This window comes from Bidens hawaiensis, unplaced genomic scaffold (assembly GCF_021521415.1).
Source record: "Bidens hawaiensis isolate Kalapana, Puna unplaced genomic scaffold, B.hawaiensis_p1.1 tig00020344_1, whole genome shotgun sequence".
Taxonomy (NCBI): Eukaryota; Viridiplantae; Streptophyta; class Magnoliopsida; order Asterales; family Asteraceae; genus Bidens; species Bidens hawaiensis.
The window spans coordinates 240,301-262,052 of NW_027493098.1; the positions used below are offsets into that span (position 1 = coordinate 240,301).

The following is a 21,752-nucleotide window of genomic DNA, read 5'->3' on the forward strand; positions in this document are numbered from 1 at the left end:
TCCTTAAAATGAATTATGAAGTTATGTATGTGCTACATACAATAACTTGTGAGACTTTCTTAAATACTAAGTTTTAGAGATTGTTAATAAGTCTCATAATTTTGTCTAAAATTTTGGGTTGAACGTTTCAAAGTAATATTATAATGGCTATGAAGAATCAGAATGACGCATCTTATGTTCACATGCTAAAGTATTGTAGTCTAAAGCTTGCTAGACTAGTACTTGTTAATTGTGGTGCTTTGCAAAGACTAATTAATGTGAAACATTCACAACACAAGAATGAATTTGTGTATAGACAAATTTAAAGAGGGTCATCATTCAATCTAAGGAAATGATATAACTTATGAGGGTCGTCAGAAGACCTCAACTTTTTAGGTATGTTCTAGATGGTGATTTATAATCCTTCTAGATTTGTGATGGTTTGTTAACAACCTTATGACAAATTTTGCTTAAACTTTATCAAGTGGTGGAAGCTAACACTAAGGCATGTGTTACTTTATTAGTTAGTAAGCATTGATGAACTCACTGATACAAAGACGCGGTCTTATGTATAAGTTGGTCACTGTGGGGGCATAGCTTATGTATACCTAAGGGTAGTCACTGTGGAGGCATAGCTTATGTATAAGTTGACACATAAGCTAATATATATATCCTCCTAAATTATAAAGGGAGGTTAATTATTTCCTAGCCCATTCCTATAACAAAAGTGACATGTTATGAGGCTAAGCATGATACATGGTTAATGATTTGTGTAAATCATTATAACCTTAATGCTTTTAATGATTTATGGATAATCACCTACGTACAAGAGAAGTGGGGTCGCTTCAAATGAAATTGTGGGGTGCGCAATTCCTAGAGCTTTCACAGAACCAGGCTAGTGTTCCAGGACCATAATGCACTCGACAATGAGAGGATGTGCTCGGCTAGGGAGAGTATTGTGTGAAGCGTATTGTCGTCTTCACAAATGGGGGTTTGTTCAAGGACATCGCGTCTACTAATCGCTAGGAGACTAAGTATACTTCACAAAGGAAGGTTCAAAGCTAACACCTACCTATCCTGCAATACTTAACTGTCGAGGTTCCATTGGATAGCTTTTGTGTGTTTTGATTAATCTCCATTCATGTGGGGGATTGTTGGAAAATTAGAAAGGGTGAATGAAAATTAAATATAGTAATAATAATATAAAACTTTTGGTTTGGTGAAACTCTTGAGTATAGTAGCTTGATGACACTTAATAAGTTTTTATTATAGCATTAAGTTACTAATTAAGTGAGACACTTGATTTTCTTTAAAATATTGTATACATTAGTAGGCTTTGTGCCTTATTGGATAGTACTTGAATTGTGTTCACTTAAAAAAATCCATATGGTTAGAGAGGAGTACTCTCTACTCAATTCCTTCACCATCTTATTCTTTAGGATTCCTTTACAAGAACACCAATATACCCGGTGTAACCTCGGGCGCGTAGCCTTTCCCGGCAGTACATACTGTTTCGGCTATTGTACCCTGGGAGACAGACGGACTCTTTAGTAGAGACCCGAAATCTATTTTAAGGGAAGCATGTTGAACACGTGCCTCAGCCTCAACCGTCAACATTAGTTTGTTCGTTTTTATAGCAAAGGATCATACAAGAAGATACACTTCAAGCTCTCGTTGAAGACTACACAAAAGATCGTTCATGAATACGCGATTCAAGGAGCTTAGTCGATGGCCAATGTGATGAAGACACAAGATGAAGCTATTACATAAAGTGCCTGATGAAGGCGCATTATCTTATCTATTTTGAATATAAAAAAGTTGTATATTATATTCATTTTATTCGATTTTGTAAACGATATTGTACTCTTATATTTCCCATTACTAACGAGAGTATCGTTATCGTTCATTTTATTTTTAATAAAAAGTGACCCATATCCTACAGTTATAAAAACTAGGATTATATGAAAATAGTTTGGTTAACCGAGGGTACAAAACTAACCAACTGAAAGACCCAACCATACAAAACAGATCAATAGGAATAAATGGGAATATACAATATAGGATGACAAGTTTACACTATTTTTAACTGATTGTGTTTAATTTGCATTTCCATTATTATTTAAACACTTAAACTTGCATTTTTATGAATATTAAAAGGCTTGTTTTCAATTGCCAGTGCACATTACAATTAAACTTGCATTTTTTTCTTTTTTTTTTGTTTAAAGTTGTCAAGTTTGACGACTTTATACAAAAGCTTGACAACTTTATACAAAAAAAAAGAATAAAAAAGAAAAGATTGCAGGAAAAGCAAAACTAAAACGACGTAAACGATTATTTGCTATGATAATAAGTCCGACGAAGTCAGTGTATAGGTAGGTATTCACAGTTGAGTTATATCCCTTACATACCTATTGAAATGTGCATTGGTGCATCCCAGTCCTACCTGCAACAATATTGACGAAATTAGAATGATGCCAATGGGCAAATTGGTAATTTCAACTTCGTTTGTCAACAGTGATTTTCAAGGGAGTTAAGGATAGTAACCAAAACATAGACTCACCATCTTCAGTTTATAATTATAGTATTGCAATGCTTTGTCTTTCTTCTCCTTGCTTTCCTTAAAATGCGTGCGGTTTCTTCCTTTGCCTTCTCAATTGAATACCTTCCTACATCTTTACCAAGAAATCCATATCATGAGAATGCATTAAACATCACATAATCCATTAAAAAAACTCCTCATGTATTCTATACTAAGGTTCTCTTCAACCAAAATTCACCTCCTAACTAAATTTAACTAAGGAAAATACATCAAATTTTGAAGGTTCAAAAGTAACATTTTTGGAAGGAAGGGTATTATTCTTTTTTGCGGTATGTAGAAAAGCTAATCATTTACAAGAAGATGATAACTAATATGTGTAGTTACCTGGTACCTTTTCCCCGGAAAAGAATGCAAAGCCTCCCTCAATATCATCATTAGAATCAATGACAACCCTCATTTCTCTTCACTACATCATATATACCACAATTATTTGATTAACTATGTAGTATGTAGTATATACACATGTGTGCATGCCTGCGCATGTATGTATACACAGTAACACATACATATCTGCATATTTGCATGCATATGTGCATTATATGCCAATTATGCAAAACATGTAATTTCACTTCTTGGGTCTAAATATGCCAATTGTGCTAAAAGAATAATTCTTAGACTATCACATAATTTATGCAAATTACCATGATGACAATGTTCAAACAAAACTAAATCAAGTAAAATGAGCATGAATAGAAATTCAGGTGGCATAATTACTAAATGATGGAGATTCAAGTTCAAGAAAGTGGCCATGCAGAAACTCTGTTTCTAACTTCTAAGTATTTTACTTTGTGAACAGCGAGAGCAGAATCCGAAACAGACTTTAAGCTATCAGGGCAATGAATTGAAACATTTCATCAAACACTTGGTGTGCAACAATCTTTCAACCACAAAACATTCAAATATTCTAATTTAATTATAAATATTCTAATGGAAAGTTTTGTTAAACACTTGTCTTAAACAACCCTTTAAATCCAAACACTCAACCATTCAACCAAACTACAAAAACTATAATAGGAATTTTATCAAGCACTTGGTGTGCACATGGGAAATGAAGTTTAAACTAACCAGAAATAACTCATCTTAGACATGTGCAAGTATGAATAATGTGGAACCTATGAAGAAACTGGTGTGTGGTATGAGTGTGAATTTATATGTGAACCTAAAGTATAAAAAGAAACAAAGGCAAGAAATCTTTTTCATAATGAGAATCATATCATGAAACCCCATCATACATTCATACAGCAGCGTCTAAAACAACCCTTTAAATCCAAACACTCAAACATTCAACTAAACTACAAAAACTAAAACCGGAATTACAGAACCATAATACAAAAACTATAGCCGAAATTACAGAACCATAAAAACATAAAAACAAATGATTTTTCAACCAACTAACGAATCATAAAAGTGCATCACGTCCGTCGGGAGCCGGAGAACATAACACATGACAGTAGCAACAAAGGATATGTATATACAAACAAATGAAAAGAAAAATATATCAGGAACACTTACCTCCATTGCAGGGACTGAGAAGCAATGAGGAATTGTGAGGGCAAACATCGATCATACTTAAATACCATAGAAGAAAACCCGCCGAACCCTTTTAATTGCACAATGATTAATGGGTTTTGATGTTGTATTGCAATTGAAGGAAATGAATGGGAACTGGAGAGACTAAATTGAAGGAATCAATTCCCGAGTCTCATTTAACAACGGGAGGGGACGGAAAAGAAAGAAAAATATTAAAAAATCATGTTCCGGAGATTTTTTAAGAAGAGATGGGGAGGGGAAGGGATGGAAAATGTTGAAAAATTTATGCATATTATCATCCTCCCAAATTGAAGAGATTAGGAGAGAAAATATTTATGTCTTGTAATAACTTCCTATTAATTCCTAAATTACCCTCATATCTTACCCCCTAATATAGTTTACTTAAAGGGTATAATAGGATATATCTTTCCTCTCCTTTCCTCTTAACTCGGGAACACCTAAAATGTTTAATTTCATTTCTCTTTCTCTCATTTTCATTAAACTCGGGAACACGAAATAAAGTCACACATTTTCCTTCCCCTACCTTTCTTTTTTGTCCTAATTCTCCTCCCTTCCCCTCCCCTCGTTAAATAAGACTCGGGAACACAGTGAGTACTGAAACAGATGGATTGAAGATGAAATCATTGAATTGCGAAATCAATATGGCATTCAATAGAGCCCTAAACCTTCCATACGGTTGCATTGTATATATGAATCATCGTGCATTCAATATAGCATTTGATGTTTTCAATAATAGCAAAATCAATCCTAAACCTTCATTTGTCTCCAAATTCAATATACTATATTGATATTCCCATTTTGTCATTAATTTCTCGTATTAGAAACTTGCACCGAACGCTTTAAGAATGAATCGAGGGATTGCCAAATTACTTTTTCTGCTCAATTGTGAATTGTCGATTTTGTCTTGGCTCTCTAATTATGAAATTACCATGCATGCCCATCACTTATGCTTAATATATAATATAGATATAGATAATATATCATCATCGTACTTAGTATATCCCACCAATAGCAAAACTATGGTAGGGTCTAAGGAGGGTAAGATGTAGACAGCCTTACCTCTACCCTGTAGGAATAGAGAGGCTGCTTCCGGTGAGACCCCCGGTTTGATAGTAGTTTTGCATCAAGCCTTGGACATAAGACACATAACCCTCAACCATCGGCACACCGGTCGAATAGTGCATGTACCCTTGTCTTTCGGTTATCAACGCCACCACATGATGCCTGATTGACCTTTCGTCAATTTTAACGTTATTTTCACGAGATTAGTAAAATAACGTCAAAATTAGTGCAATTTCACTTTTGCTCACCCAAGGGTTCACACATATATACATTATATGCGCGCCCGCAAACAGGGCGTATATAGATAATATAATAACCATCAATTGCTAGTTAAGAGATATTGTTTGTTTGTGATGCATACTTTTTTGAAACACACACACACAAAAGGTTAAGTGTCATTAGAGGATAATCAGAAACATGTCTAAATGTTAACATGAGAATTACAAAAAAGTCAACTCTATTTGGTTGACTTATTTTACGTCAAAATTGGTGTAAATAAATCTATAATATATATAAACGAAACCCCTAAAATCCTACATGTCGTGATGTGATCGCTTCCTCCTTTTATGGAAGCCACCAGATTGTTTGATTTTTAAATGAAGGCCTCTCATTGATTTAACCCAAATTCATGGATATGGGTCTTACCAAAACCAGATAGCTCTTAAATGGGCTATAACATCTAATTAAATTAAAAATTAATCTTACCAATTATTTTATATGAAAATCCTATAAAATAGGGATATACTAAAATTTAATATCCAAATTAAAAAGAAAAAGATATTATTTATAATTAATAAACAATTTTATAGTAAAAAACATAAGCGGGTCATGGGTCATCAAATCCAGATAGCTTTTAAACGGGTTATAACATATTATTTATTTATGAAACCCTTTTATCATCAAACACTAAGTATATTATTAACTTTCTTACAATAAGAAAATTAAAATCCAAAAAATAAAAATTAATCTCATAAAATATTTGATATGAAAATCCTATAAAATAGGGATATACTAAAAATTAATATCCTATTTTATTTAAAAAAAGATATTATTTATAATTAAAAAACAATTTTATAATAAAGAAAATAAACGGGTAATGGGTATCACCAAACCCATATAGCTTTGAAACCGGATTATAACATATCATTTATTTGTGGAACCGTTTTATCATCAAACCTTTAGTATATTAATTATTAACTTTTTTATAATAAATAAAATTAAAATCCAAATATACATATATAAATATTAAAAACGAATAATGTAAAAAAGCTCCACGTAATAAGGGGGATATTAATATTAATATTATCCCTGTTGCGCCAAGCAGACGTAGACACGCGCGAGTGTGGCTTGGAGACGTTACAGACGTACCCTAGCACACGCAACAAACTCTCTCAAACCATTTCATTTCATTTGTATTTGTATGTATGTATATATGTATGTATATGTATATGATCTCTCAACAATCTTATTATTATTATTATTAGCGCTCTCCTTCTTCATGCCAGTCAGCCAGGTACCTTTTATCATTTCAGTTTACCCTAATTTCCATACCCCCAATTTCATCGTGCTTGCTTGCTTGCTTTTGATTCACTCTAATCAAATCAAATCAAATCCAAGGGCTTATTTGTTAAATACATAACTCTAATTGCTAATTATTTTGCTCTATCCATTTCAATTTCACATCTACGTCAATTACAGGATGATGATATTAATAAGTTTGTTGCAGCTACACAGTCGTTATATAAGTTAGTTATCGGTCCCTTGGTAAAATATCAGTACTCATAATATCGGCGATATATATCACCGATATTCCCGTTTTAAGTCTTAATTATCAAGTTTTAATGTTCAATGTTAGTGTTTTAAGTCTTAGTAATTGCTTCCTACTTGCTACCATTGTTAGTGTTTTTTAATTCATTTGTTAATTAATGGTAGGAGACTATACTGAATTACTACCGTGGGTGTGTGTATAATATATATATATATATATGTATGTATTTTACATGATGTTAAGATTACTGATATCTCACCGCGATAACCGATATCTCAAATATCGGTCGCATTAACTACTGCTTAGTGTTGCAGTGCAGTCTTGAGACTCAATTACAATATGGCTTTATTTGGAATGAATTCAGTTCCAACTGTGGATTTAACTCGTTACCATAATAATCTGCTGATGAAACCAAGTTATTTGCCTCGGATGCTGCCAACAAACTTTGGCTCTTTTCGGAAACAGAGATCACAAATCAGGAGGTGCTTGTTATCAAGAGAAGAATCTCTATCTCCAATACTGGAATCTGCTTCTACTTCAGATTCTTCTTTAAACGGACAAGAACTCAGCCACGTCATCAAGTTTAACTTTTCTGATTTTAAGATTAGTGATCGCGTCAGCATTGGCCTAGGCGGACGGGTATGTACGTAGCATCCTCGCGTTTCTTCAGTTTCGCCTCTTGTGGTGTTGACTGTTTCGAGCTTTGTGTAGGGAGACGAGGCCGTTTTTGAAGCGATCGTGAAAGATTCCGATAGGTATGGTTTTACGTACATGCTGAATGTTTTGTTGTATCTAACTTATCAAGGTGCAGCAGCCCTTTGCATAATACAAAAGTGGTGCTTAGACGACTTACAAGTGCTCAAGCACAACGCAGAGGAAAACGTGCTATACAGGTGCGTGCTTGATTGTAGGGATTACTTGAACTTTTGCATGAAACACACTCATCATAATGCATTTACAGGTTCTAAAGAAACTGGCTCGCCGTAAACACATGTACTATTCTTATTCAATGCAAGTTCATGGCTATGTGTGTTCCCAAACAATGGAGGACTAGGGCTCGTTTACCCTTGTTCATGGTGTAGGTGTTTTATTAAAGATATAAATAAACTTCATTCTCCATCATTTGATGAAATAATTGTGTGTGTTTTAATTGTTAGTGTCATGGGAGCTTTTCTTTGAGGCACTGGCTTCGCCAGTCGGATTGGCTGCCGACATTGGAAGCTACACTTGCTTTGGGTGAAGAATCTGTGAGACGGGTTGGTGATGATACAGTTGGTGGGCCAGCTGTCTCTCGCCAGCTGCGCGTTATTCGAATTCTGATGAGAGATCTACTAATTGGCGTACGTTTTGTTGTGACTTGTGGGTGTGTGTGTGTATGTTTGTATTATGGAAAGATATTTTATGTTTGTGTTGATTTTCTGCTTCAGGTGAATTACTTACATAGTCATGGACTTGCACATACAGAGCTCAGATTGGAGAATGTTCATATAAGTCCAGTCGATAGACATATTAAAGTGCATATCAACCTCTCTTTTTAGGATATTTGAACGCCACTTTATTTGCTTGAAGTTAAACTAAACTTATTTTCTGGTGTTATAACTAAACTTGTTTGTTCATAACAATGCAAAATTGATGAATAATTTGTTAATTATTACATAAAGTGCAACAAATTCCATGTAGAAGTTATGAAACGAATATAATTTTCCTTTTTAGGTAGGAAGGATAAGCATGTTTGTCAAGTGTTTTGAAAGGTTTGAGGGCCATTAATGCAAAAGATATTATTTTAGGTAGGAATATTGGGAAATGCTGCTGACTTTTTTGAGGATAGTTCAAATAATACAGACAGACAGCAAATGATGATTGCATTTGACATGAGGTATGAGGAAAATAAATGGAAGATGGAAATTATCCTATGCTAGTTTTCCATCATTATATGAAAATTGATGGTATTTTTTTAATTATTTTTAATAATCTAGATGTCTTGGGTTCATCATGGTAAAGATGATATTGAGGGAGCTTATGGATCCGATTATCTTTACTAAGTTCAAAGCCTTCCTCAATAAGGTGCTCATAGTTTCTTATGTAATGAAAGATTTTTTTTCACATGTACTTGAATGTATTTATATCAATCTTTTCTTGTTAGGGAAATGATCCTTCCTGCTTGCGTGAATTTCTATTAAGAACTTTTAACCGGAATTCATCACACGGAAATATTGGCTTGCAAGTAAGCTCGTATATCTTTAAAATAGTTGTCTCTACTTGCACCATTGCCTTTTTTTTTTAATATATGTTCTTGTATGCGATTTTCATTACAGATGCTAGATAGGAACTCGGGTGCCGGCTGGCACCTGCTATCTTTACTTCTTGCTACTAGACCACTTGATAGAATAAGGTAAACCAAGAACATAGTAAATATTAGAATTGATACATCAATTGATGTTAGGGTGATCGGGGTGTTCTCAGGTTGGAGGATCAGTTCGGTCGGGTTGCTCGGAAACACCGCTTTCTGCACCGACATTCTTCATGCTCTTTTGGTTTGGTGAAACACTGAAACCAAATTGATTTGAAGAGGGGGAATGGTCCTTTTTTCTTAGAGAAAGGCATATATTACCCCGCCTACTACAAACACTTCAACTTTTAAATATTCATATTTTGTTTTTATGTGTGACATTCAAATAATGCAATATAAAAATATGTAGTATTTCGATAACTATAATAATATATTATTTCTAAATTTAGTATTTAAAGTCCCTATTATATTTCAAAAACATATTTAGTAATTGAGAAACATCATCGTCATCATCATCATCATCATCATCATCATCATCATCATACTCAGTATATCCCACCAATAACAAAGCTGTAGTAGGGTTTGAGGAGGGTAAGATGTAGATAGCCTTACCTCTACCCCGTAGGAATAGAGAAGCATGTTGTATTCAAATTTGAATGCTTATTGTGATTTATATATAAATGTAGGTTTAATGTAAAAAACATTCTGCTGTTTTTTTTATGTAACTTTTGTTTATATTTTTCAGTTAAAGAAAATTTATGTATCTTTTTTAGTATTTTGAATCAATGAAATTTATTATTTTTATGTATTTTATTTAGTTTTATGGTGTTTTTTTTGTTATACATAAATTGAGTGTTAATCTATAAAATGATAAAAAAAAATTAAAAATTCTCAATGATCAGCATTGGTGCCCCTAATAAATCTCCATGATCTCCATGGAGCTATATAAATATACTAGCTTTTGAACCCGTGTATTACACGGGTTTTGTCAAATAATAAAGATAATTAAGGTCTGTTATTTCAGTTGTGATTCTCAAAATACTTGTGAATTAATTTAATGTAGACTTAATGGAAAAAAACAAACAGGGTTAACGAAAACTTTTAAATAGCATGATTTTAGAAACACCAGGTGTTGATTTGCAAGAAATTTAAAAAAAGGTACCAAAGTTGTGTAGTTTGTCAAACCTTAGGTATGAAAATGACATTTGATTCAATAATAAATATAATTCACACTATGTTATAACCCATTTGATAAAATGGTTTTGACCCATGATCCATGAATAGCTAGAATAAATGAGATGAGAAAGATTAGGAATTAGGTGAAATGTGGGGTTGGCACCTAAGCTTCAACATTTTCTTTTATTAGTATTGTAAGATGGTGGCAATCCCTAATTGAAAGGGATTGGCAAATAGTCAACACACTTTGTTTAAACTTCTTTAAAGTTGCAATCTGTATGCTGATAGATTCTTGCATTAATGTGTCTATCTTAAGAACTCAAGTTGATCAATGTTAATACATAGGTAGCTTTGTTGCAGATGTTTGGATGCTTTGAGACACCCATTTCTGTGTGGACCGAGATGGCGAGTGAACCCATCTATGGACATAATCAGATGGGGTCTGGGATCAACTGCAGTTAAAATTGCAGAGGAGTACATATATGGCCACCAACAGGTTTTCCTCTTTATCATTAGTGTGTTTTTATTCATCAAATCATTTGGATTAGGTAATCATGTATTTGTGCGATATTATGCTCTAAAAATGCACTTTGGCTTTTTACTCCACCTTCAGCGCGTCAGGCTTGCTCACTTTCTTGAGTTAATGGAGATGTTGAATCCTTTTTCAAAGCGAAAGGTTAACAGTTTTACTCTTTTTTACATTCAATAAACAGGATGATAAAATATATTATTATACAGAACTGGGTAGGGTTGCTACCTGGAAGATGGAGACTGGCTTACTGCACGGGGCGCCACATAGGATTAACCACCCGTCAACCACCTTCACGTGTCCTTATTGGAGACGTGCACCTCACAATAACTAACCCATCAAAACCATTTTTGTTCACCTCCAATGTTAACTTCAAGGTCCTCGTTGGCAAAGATTGGCCACATAACAAAACGGGCATTGATGGAAATCTTGTAGTAAAATCTGCATTCAGATTAACATCTGGAAAGCGACTTTACATAAAAGACCAAAACAAAAACAGTGCTCAAGATACCGCCATCAAGAAACTTTCTGGAAACAAGTGGAGAAAAGTATTACATCATAGAGAAGTACCCTCGAGTCTTCCCGTGGTCAAACTTGTGTCAGGTGACATTGATGTGGCACTGCAGTTGAATGACCCCTTGAGCAAAGATATCGAGGCTGCACAGTCTGTTGTTAATGAGGTTCGGGTGCAAATTCCTCCAGAAATGTTCGACTTGTCCAAGATTGTTTGTGGGACCTACATAGATTCTAGGATGATGGTTCTTCGAAGTGTCAATGGATCGGCCCTCTTATTTACACGCATGGAACGTTGATATCTGTATGTATGTAGTATGTTGTACATACATAGAAACTGTTGTTATAAGCACACTTTAGATGTTGATTAAGAGTGTATATTTTCTGTCTATTCCAGAGTCTTGTTCATCACCAGGTAAAAGCTGATTAATCAAAACTCGCATTAAATTGAAATCTTTAGGGTGCGTTTGGTTCGTGAAATTTTCAAATATTTTTGAAGGTTGAGATTTGTTAAAAAAAAATTGGAATTTGAAATTTGCTAAAAGAGCTTGAAATTTAAAGAAGTTGGTATCTATCAAAGAAATTTGAGATATATATCTATAATACACTAGCTTTTAGCCTGTGTCACACTGGTTTATTTATTTATTTTTTTAATATATTATTGTGAATATATGGTTTTCGGGTATGATGCGTTTAGGTTTATACTCAAACATAAAACTTTGTGGTGTACATTTTGTGTTATAATCAAAGGTTACATGAACAAATAACATAACAAATAAATTATGTTATGTTGTATAGTTGGGAGTATAGTTGAAATTTAAGTTTAGTTTGTGGGTTTTTGTAGCTGTAAATATTTGCAACCGTCATTTGAATATCGCACGTGTTATGATATTAGAACATCTTTTTAAGAAATCCTCCTCCTGTTTATTAAACCCCAACGTCGATTGTTCATCTTCTTAGAAACCCAGGTGAATCGTAGTTTCTAAATAGGAATAAATAGTTTGAATCTTCGATGGCCAATGTTGTTCAATGGAAGTATTGTAGGGTATTGGGTCGTTTTGTGGTTTTCTTAGTGATGATTAAAGATTGAGACTTTCAGTAGGCACGAAGTTCTTTTTTTAAGTGGCAGGTGTCAATAACGGATTTATTGAATCGGATTGAAGAAGAATTTTTAATGAGAAAACCTTCACTTTTAATGAGATAATATAGTGCCAAAATAATACCTAAATGGGCAGAAATCATGATGCCCTGTACCCTTGAAATGACATGGGTTCTCTTGTGTAATTTTCGCCAACTCCCTCTTATTAAAGTAGTTAGATAGATATGTCCCCTTGTTTGGCTGCAACTTTTCACATAAATCATTATACAACTCGACTGATATGCACTTTTATCTATTTGTTTAAAAATAAAACCGGACAACGCATGAGTATGTCATCGATAATATTTTGAAATTCTTCAACAGTTAGCATGCCCGATTTATTCGTGTCAGCAGCATTAAGTATCGCACCAATAGCTTCCCACAAAATATATTTATTCGAGGAGTTGCATATGTGTAGTAAACTTGAAAATCTTTTAAGAGCCATAAAACTTCACTCACCATGGTACCCATGGCTCAGCTTCAGCCGATGAACAAGAAACGACATATTGCCTTTTGGTTTTCCATGGCAACAGAGCTCCAACCAACATTAACAAATAACCATTTCGTGAGCGACGGGTAATGGGGCACCCCAACCAATCAACATCACAATAAGCAACTAGTCCAAAGTCACCTTGTTTAGGCAAACTATGCCTTGTCGTGGTGTGTTCTTTAAATACCGAAGAACACAAGCGACAACCTTCGTGTGTATTTTACGTGGGTCTAAGTCAAATTGACTTGGAGTATTAGCTGAGTATGCTATGTCCGGTCTTGTTGCCTGCAAATATAATAATCTTCATATCAGGGCGGCGTATGGAGAAGCATCAGCTTCGTTCTCACTACACCAACCAAGTTTCAAGTTTTGTTCCACTGGAAATGGACTAGGATGACAACCTAGTTATCTAGTGTCTTTGACAAAGACCGAGACATGCTAAGACAAATAACACAGTTAGCCTTAGCCTCGTCGCAGGATAGGGGATATCATGTGACCCGACTCCAGCGTGAGAATAAGTATCGCTTGTGTAGAAGGTTATAAATGAAGAGTGAATAATCTTAACATGGTCGCTGTTGAGGTAATAAGTGTCAGTCGTCGCCGGATCTTGTTGCCATTGATGCCTTCCAGATTGCTGTCCGTTCGACAGTCACCCATCATCAGTATGTGAATATATGTGATTTAAACACGAATCAGAAAGAAAAAAAAAATATTTCATTACAAGTTTGATCACTTGTTTTTTGCCCATACCATACACATACAATAAAATGAAAACATACAGTAATTACACGACAATTAACACCTTACACACATTACGTAACAAATAATTTAACACACAATCATGACACAAATTGCAAAAGCTTCATGAGGAAGAACCTTTACTAATTTCACCAAGATTAGATGGGCCGGGACTTGGAGTTCGCTTGATTTCTAGCCCTTTTCCAGATGATCTAGAATGTGGGCTCATAGCCCGGTGCGACACGCGTGGGCTATATGAAGGCTGCATTTCTCGTGGGCTTTGGGTCGAACTTGTGACTTTCGGGCTGCTGGAATGACGGATCTCTCCTCGGCTTCTTGTTACAATTCCATCGAGAGCTTCCCCACTATCAATTGGAGATGTTCTTGAATGAACATCCTCCTCCTACATGTGTACATTATCAAGGATTAATAATAATAATAGCAGAGGCATGATTTTAAATTTTGAACTTTGAGGCATGATTTTAAATTTTGAACTTTTGCCGAACCCGCCCAATAAATAGCGTCTTTGTTTTTCCAAAAAGACCCATCAGATCCATAAAAGATTGTTACAAAATAAAAACTGCATTACTTAAATAAAAAGATTATTGAAAAATACATAAAAGGAGCCATGATTATGAAAAATTGAATTTTTAGCTGAACACGCGAAAAAATAGAATCTTTCTCCATAAAGACCCACCACACGCATGAGAAGATTATTCAAAAAAATAATAATAAAGAATGCATTATATAATAAAAAGATTATTAAGAAATAAAAATACATTCTTTAATAAAAAGATTACTAAAAAAATTACAAGAGTATTAAAAGATACATAAAAATTATTATTATAGATACAAATACATATTTTTTCCTCAAATCTTTTGCTAGAATGTAGTGCAATCAATTAGCGCGTAATCATTTTATTTTAATGGGGTTATACAAGAAAAGGTATGGTAGCATGTAGCACAATCGATTAGCACGTATTTGTTTTATTTTAGCCAAGCCCATCAAAAAAATATCATCTTTCTCCATAAAGATTACTAAAAAGCATAAAAAGATTTTTTAAAATATAAAAAAAATACATTATTTTTCCCCAAATGTCTTCTATAGCGCGTCTTTATTTTATATTAATGGAGTTATAAAAGAAAAGAATGACTTACACCAAATGCGATATTGTAGGTTGAAGGAGGTGCTTCTTCATATTCAGCAGCATCCAAATCTTGAAGATGAGCACCTTTGAAAAATTTAGGAAGCAAATATTGTCTTGCGGGAACAAGAAGCATGATCAAAAGTGGGAATAGAACACTAGCAATTGGGATCCAAGTTATTCCAAAACACGCAAGCAAGTAAACCGTTTGAAAAACCGTGAAAAACGCAACAGTCTTGAAAGGCACCGTTTCAACAAAAGTAGCATGATTTTCTTCCAAGACCCTAATTAAAACAGCAATAACAAAAGATTGTAACATATATATGTGTCATAATGTGTGAGTACTGTAATAAGGTACAAATAAAATAAAACAGTTGGCTGATAATCGAATTTCTTCATTTTGGAGGTGTTTGGATTTGCATTTTGGAAGTGATTATCATATGAATGCAATTTGAAGATGCAACCGTCTTTTAGCCTAATCTGATTATTTTTTATTACAAAGGCAAATACTATATATTGAGGAAGTTACTATTTAGATTAAAGCAGATTAATGTAATCTGATCATTCAATATCGCATAATCACCTTTAAAGCGTGCATCCGTGTGTTGCTTGAACAAGGAAGTTACTATTTAGATTATGATTTTGATTTTTGAGGAACCATTTAAGTCAACTAATTGTACAAGTAGAACCTATTCGGTATTATCATGTGTTCTTATCATAAGAAACGAGCTTGAGCCCCTAAAAGTAAGCTTGTTTAAAAAACCAGTTTAAGCCTGAGCCCGAGCTTCACTAACCAAGCACAAGCTGGCCCGTAAGCCTAAACAAGCCTATTATTTATATAATTTTTATTTAATATACTAAAGATTTATTTATATAATAAATATTACTATATATAAAATTATGATTAAAATAAGTAAATAGTATATATTGTCCAAGGCTTGATTCAAAACTACTATCGAGCCGGGGGTCTCACCGGAAGCAGCCTCTCTATCCCTATGGGATAGAGGTAAGGCTGTCTACATCTTACCCTCCTCAGACCCTACCATAGCATTGCTATTGGTGGGATATACTGAGTACGATGATGATGATGATGATGATGATGATGATGCTATGTACAAACATTACAATTAGATATGTTTAATAAGAAATTCATTTATGTATATAGATTAAATAATAAAAATAATCGAGCCGAGCGTGAACCGGACTCGAGTTTGATAAACTACTCATAAGGCACAAGATGAGCTCGAGGTTTAGATATAGAGCTCAAAACGAGTCAAGCTCGAGCTCTTGTAAGTTAAACAAGTCGAGCTCGAGCTCTTGTAAGTTAAACAAATCGAGCTCGAGCTCTTGTAAGTTAAACGAGTCGAGCTCAAGCTCTTGTAAGTTAAACGAGAAGAGCTCGAGCCTGGTCAAGCTCAAGCCCGGCTCAGCTCGTTTACACCCCTATTCCTGATCTACCCATCTCGCCACTACTAAGATGTACCAACTACTTAGATGCAATTGGAGCTGAAAACTTACTTGTATCTTCGACTTGGAGCTGTAAAAAGTAACAATATTCTCTCCCAAAATTGATTACCGGGCAAGCTTTCAATCGCCATAAAAGCAAAATAGCCCCAGAGAACCGAAGTGGGAATCTTTTTAAGAATAGGCATAGCAGCAACACAACCGCCAACCATTAACGCTTGTAACAGATTGCTCAACCGTTGTTCCTTCACTTCAACATGCAGCAAATCATCAACGTCTTTATTCACATCAAAAACGGTTTCATCAACAGGTGCATCAATGTAACCGCCACTAGAAGCTTGTTGTATTGTTGTTTCTTTTAGCTCTTTTAGTCCCTGTTTGAAGCACAATTGTTTAGATAATGAAGTTTTAAATAGATTGGAATTGTTTAGTTATGTACCAGAGTTGGTGGATTTTGATAAATGAGTGGAGTCTGCATTTCGTTGTATGCTCGCTGCATGTTTCGGTATAAATCGCCCAAGTTTGAGTTTTGACGGATACTTCTTTTAGCTGTAGATACAAGTTTATTGCGAAGTAGCTGTTTCAGAAAAAAAAAACACTCTTTAGGCATACATTAAAATGAAATAATATATATATATATAGGGTGAGGTTCATTACAAAACACTAAATTATTGTGAGAATAGAAGGAGCAAACCTAAATCGTTTAAATTGTTTATCAATAGTTCATATAAAAAAATTGTATCATTTAAATACAAATGTGTATCCTTATGTACATAAAAACCATCAAACTAATTTTTTCACATGTTTTAAAATTTCTAGTCGTTTACCTACACATGTGTAGATACCTACAAATAACTTACACAACTGCAGGTTATAAACAAATTTGTTTATATTTTTTAAATTTCAAGAGAGATGAATAAATAATGTATTTCTATAATTTTCTTTATTTTAAAATGTTTTAAGATAAAAAAAATGAATGATTCATTTTGTTCTGCATAAATTTCTCCCATATACATACATATATATTAATTTTTACGCATCATTGGAATAAAAGATTACAGTAGTGCATAAATCTTTTTCAAAATATTTACTCTAGATTACTCCGAAACCAATTTTTAGTAGGTTATGCCTAATTATGCAAATAAAATTTGTGATTCATTACTTCATTAATTTGATAAGTTGCTAATATGAGCCATCAATTAAGATAAGATAATCTATAGCATTAGAAAAAGGAAGTAGTTGGAACTTGGAAAGGATTCAAGGAAACAGACAAATGAAGATAATATAAATAACCTCCAACCCAATGAAAGAGTAGGCAGTTGACTTTAAGTGTCAAATAAACTATTTTTGAACTTTAACTTGATAACTAATTGAGCTAAAGAGAAGTTATTTTTTTAATCATTAATATCAAAAGTCGGTTCTTTTTGGGGACCAAGGGGGGTCCAGGATTATTATTTATAAAGTGTTATGAAGTAATGCACACATGCGCGCGCATTAACAATCATATTGATCACTAATTTAAGCAATCAATTTAGGAGAATTGCATCACCTTGTGATAAAATAAGATGAAAAATATCCTAACTTTTTAATGAAAAATACTACCTGATGTTTCAAGGTGGCTAAGCTCTTTGTATGCATAGGAGATTGTGGAATAACTCCATTGGAAGGAGGAATGCCAATTAGCCCACACAGTAACGTCTGTTAAAAAAAACAACAAACAAAAAAATAAATATATTAAAGAAATAGAGTAAAGTCTCATCACTTACTAAGAAACCTAGAAGAAGGAGGTCATAATGATAAGAAGGTGGTTTCTTTAAATTAAACTCTTTTTGTTGTGCAAGTTGAGATGCAACACTATGATCAAAATAATAAAGAACCGCAATCATGGTGGCTGGAACAACAGCTCCAATTATATAAACAAGCGGGACATTCAGCATATCCTGCAATAAATATGACACTAAAGATTTAAAAAAAAAAGGAAAAACAATGTATTCCTAGTAATTCAAGTTATAATATAATAAAGAAAGCACCTTTGCAATGGTCCAATTTGAATAAGCACCAGGAGACCATGGATTTGGACTAAAAAGCCGCCTCGGTATTCCTTCTGGGACACTATTAGTTGGTATGTATGACACACCAGTCCAAACAACCACCATAAGTGGGACCCCATAATCCGCTATAAATCCCCGTAACCATCCTTGAATAATTAAGAACCAAAAGTCAACAAAATGCTTAACTTAATCTTTGATTATTATTTGCAACTTCAAACATCAGAAGCACATCCAAACACTATCTACTACAACCCGCTTAAAATGGGGTGTAAACAAACTGAACGAATGATCAAACACAACAATTAAACAAATGTGGTTTTCTTGTTCGTGTTCGCTAATGTTCGTTTTTAATAGCATAAAGGAATGGTTCACGAGAATAAACGAAAGGACCTACTGAAGATAGACGAACAAACGCAGCCGAGCGAACAGAAATGAAATTTAAATGTGAATATCAATCTGCCAGGCTTAAAAATTAATAAAACTAGACTAAATTCTAGTGAGTCTAAAAAATTTAACAGAACTATAAACGAACTAAAACAAACATAAAAACGAACGAACATTCACGAACATAAATGAACGAATGAGACGTGTTTTCATGTTCGTTCATTTAACTAAGTGAAAAAAAAATTCTTCATGTTCGTTCGATCATTTATTATAAACGAACTTCCTACCAAACGGTTCAAACGTTCGTATCGTTTACAAACCTACCATCTTATTATAGCTGATTATTTGATTTGGATTATATGATAACACGTGACCACGTTTAAAACGCATATCCGAACATCCCCTTAGTAATGAAAAACAAAACCGGGACACTAACCAGTTCCATATCGCCATGATCTGGCTTTACGGCTTTTTAAAGACGTAAGAAGAAGACCAAAAGATAAAACCAAAGCAAACATTCCGTTTCCAAAACGCCATGAAGATTGCATAGCAGGTTGATTAGGGTTTTCACTTTTTGGTATACCAAACTCCTCCACAACTCCCTATCAAATTAAAATTATGCTATATTTGGTGTTTTATAATCATATTTAAGTTAAATTGGAATTATACTTACTTTAATAGCTTGCTGCATAAAGAGCATAGCAATTAGAAGACCGAATAATTCACCAGCTACTCGTGTGAATCTGTTGATGATTGAACAAGCACCCAAAATAGACAACACCACCAACAGAAAAGCCGTCCACACGGAAACCCTGTTCTCATTCAAACAGTAATAATTTTCTCAAAAATTAGTTGGTTTAAGAAAGGTGATAACTTTGAACCATTACTAACGAACCACTCGATTTGGTTTTTTATCTCTAAAGGTTCAAATGGTCCTTATCAGAAGAATTAGTTTGGATGGAAAAACAGGTTGAAAGCCACCTAAAGTTTGTTTTTAAGGGCTAGTTTAAAACTCTAAACCAGCGAACTTTCTACATTTTGGTGGTTAAAGCTTTGAACTTTTTCTGCAGGGATTTTGTCCCTTAACTTACATGATTTGTTATCAAAATTTAATTGAATTAGCCAAGAAGAAACATGTGATTAAACCACTACAAAGAAAAAGTTTAGGGTGACACACAGAATTTGTTGAGGGACTTAATTGACAAATATGTTGAAACTTGTTTGATTAAATCCAATATACATTAGAATAAGTAAAAAACAAAACTTAAGTGACGAAATCACCGCAAAAAGGAAAGTTAGTAAAATCACCAAATTCTTGAAAGTTTGGTGGTTTTCAGTTTTTACAATTATGAAGCACCATTTGAATGCATGCAACGTCCCAAATCAGTTGATGCATAAAATTTAACATAATATGGTAACAATATGGCATTCAAAGGACTGTTTTTATCATAAAAAGATTGGACAAAGAGGATTTCGGGTCAACCCACCCATTTTTCCTCCTCTAACTTAAAGCCAAGAATATTAAGAAACTACCATGCGGTCCAAGCTAAGAAAAGAGGTTTCCCTAAATCCTTTTGATCCTTAGCAAAGTTGAACATAAAAGTGTACATTAACACAGTTGGTTCAGCAACACCTAATATAAGAAGGGGTTGCCCTCCAATTATCGAGTGAATAATCCCACAAATTGCAGTTGATGCTAGAGTTTGAACTGCAGTCAAACTTCCCTCTATATCAAACAAACATCAAAATTCAATCTTTTTATCCAAAATAAGATATTAAAAGTTAAAATATGAGAATCTTGACACTTAATAAAGTTTCTAACCAGTATCTCTTTCAAGTTGCTCCCCGAACGATATAACCGGTATCGCTGATGCAAAGAATATGTAAGTCGTTGGAGCCAAAATCCTAATAAAGAAAAAACAGAATCTTGTAAATTGTAACAAAAAAGTACAATAATTCCATTGTGATTCAAATTATGAAAGCATCAAGAACCTGATACTGGCCCGAATGCCACCTGTCCAGTCTTGTTTGTAGCATAATAATCTTCCTTTGAGATCATTACTAATCCCACGAAACGGGACGAAAGTTTCTTCCATAAACACGAAATAGTTTGCTTATATTACACTTTATAGTCGGATTTCTTAATATTCAACAAACGGTAAGGCGAAAAACACAGACATACGTCTAGAAATGGGCAGAAATACAAGGGTTTTATTAAGACTGAAATATTTATCTTCTGTCATATGTGTTTTATTATATAATGATAATGATCCCCATGAGATCCATGAAAGCTGTACTATCTGCAATTGCTGATCATTACATCTCAGGAGATCAGTAAAGAATCAATGGGTATATTATATATATATACTGTAAACAATAATTAAAGAATCAAGTAATGAATTTGAAGCTAATATCTCTAAACTCCATCAGCAAATGCCAAAACAACTAACGGAAAGAATCCATCGAAAACCGAATAATTAACGAAAAATCAAAGTGATCTCCATGTTTTAGATCCTTCAACTAACGGTTGACTTGGTCAAACAGCAGATCCATCACTTAATTAACTAAAGAAACACAGGGGCAATTCGTCGAACAGTTGGTGTGCAGTGAAACAAAAACAACAATTACATGTTCCAAACTTTGTAAAACGAATCAATCTCAAGAACCCAGACTAATTAAACCACAAAGTAACGATCTTTATGCAAAATTAGCGTGAACCCATGATTAATTTTGAAAAACCAAGATTAATAACAGTACGGATCACATTACATTACAAGTGGGTTATATATAGGGTTGAATTTGGAATGTGGGAAATTGGATTGAGTGATGGGAATTGAAGAATAGAAGGCAATTTGAATTGGGAAGAAAGAGTGTG

At 33.9% G+C, this 21,752-nt stretch overlaps 2 protein-coding genes and 1 long non-coding RNA gene across 3 annotated transcripts; 1 reads left to right on the plus strand and 2 right to left on the minus strand.

Moving 5' to 3' along the window:
* Positions 1 to 2,277: 2,277 nt before the first annotated feature.
* Positions 2,278 to 2,982, minus strand: LOC143560511 (uncharacterized). Its single transcript, XR_013140136.1, has 3 exons — positions 2,903 to 2,982; positions 2,540 to 2,651; positions 2,278 to 2,418 (listed from the first exon to the last, which is right to left on the minus strand). It is a non-coding gene; the product is annotated as an uncharacterized LOC143560511 (long non-coding RNA).
* A 4,773-nt stretch (positions 2,983 to 7,755) lies between these two features.
* On the plus strand, positions 7,756 to 11,853 carry LOC143560512 (putative plastid-lipid-associated protein 14, chloroplastic). The gene is made up of 11 exons (XM_077048801.1): positions 7,756 to 7,852; positions 7,921 to 8,037; positions 8,117 to 8,299; positions 8,387 to 8,473; positions 8,747 to 8,835; positions 8,936 to 9,023; positions 9,103 to 9,183; positions 9,275 to 9,351; positions 10,786 to 10,921; positions 11,039 to 11,101; positions 11,164 to 11,853. The coding sequence occupies exons 3-11, from the start codon at positions 8,279 to 8,281 to the stop codon at positions 11,764 to 11,766; spliced, it is 1,245 nt and encodes a 414-aa protein (XP_076904916.1). The 5' UTR covers positions 7,756 to 7,852; positions 7,921 to 8,037; positions 8,117 to 8,278; the 3' UTR covers positions 11,767 to 11,853.
* Positions 11,854 to 13,875: 2,022 nt separating this feature from the next.
* LOC143560515 (putative boron transporter 2) lies at positions 13,876 to 21,113 on the minus strand. The gene is made up of 12 exons (XM_077048804.1): positions 20,870 to 21,113; positions 20,700 to 20,782; positions 20,411 to 20,603; positions 19,551 to 19,689; positions 19,314 to 19,479; positions 18,473 to 18,639; positions 18,209 to 18,382; positions 18,045 to 18,140; positions 16,882 to 17,019; positions 16,497 to 16,816; positions 14,992 to 15,262; positions 13,876 to 14,236 (listed from the first exon to the last, which is right to left on the minus strand). The coding sequence occupies exons 1-12, from the start codon at positions 20,971 to 20,973 to the stop codon at positions 13,958 to 13,960; spliced, it is 2,130 nt and encodes a 709-aa protein (XP_076904919.1). The 5' UTR covers positions 20,974 to 21,113; the 3' UTR covers positions 13,876 to 13,957.
* Positions 21,114 to 21,752: the final 639 nt, after the last annotated feature.

Excerpts from the sequence above, each read along its gene's own strand:
- LOC143560515 (XM_077048804.1), bottom strand. The coding sequence starts at position 20,973 with ATGGAAGAAACTTTCGTCCCGTTTCGTGGGATTAGTAATGATCTCAAA. Across the intron at positions 18,141-18,208 it reads TCCTTCTTCTAGGTTTCTTA|ACGTTACTGTGTGGGCTAAT; the intron begins GTAAGTGATGAG and ends TTTTTTTAACAG. Across the intron at positions 16,817-16,881 it reads ATCAAAATCCACCAACTCTG|GGACTAAAAGAGCTAAAAGA; the intron begins GTACATAACTAA and ends TGCTTCAAACAG.
- LOC143560512 (XM_077048801.1), top strand. The coding sequence starts at position 8,279 with ATGAGAGATCTACTAATTGGC. Across the intron at positions 8,836-8,935 it reads ATGATTGCATTTGACATGAG|ATGTCTTGGGTTCATCATGG; the intron begins GTATGAGGAAAA and ends TTAATAATCTAG. Across the intron at positions 11,102-11,163 it reads ATCCTTTTTCAAAGCGAAAG|AACTGGGTAGGGTTGCTACC; the intron begins GTTAACAGTTTT and ends ATTATTATACAG.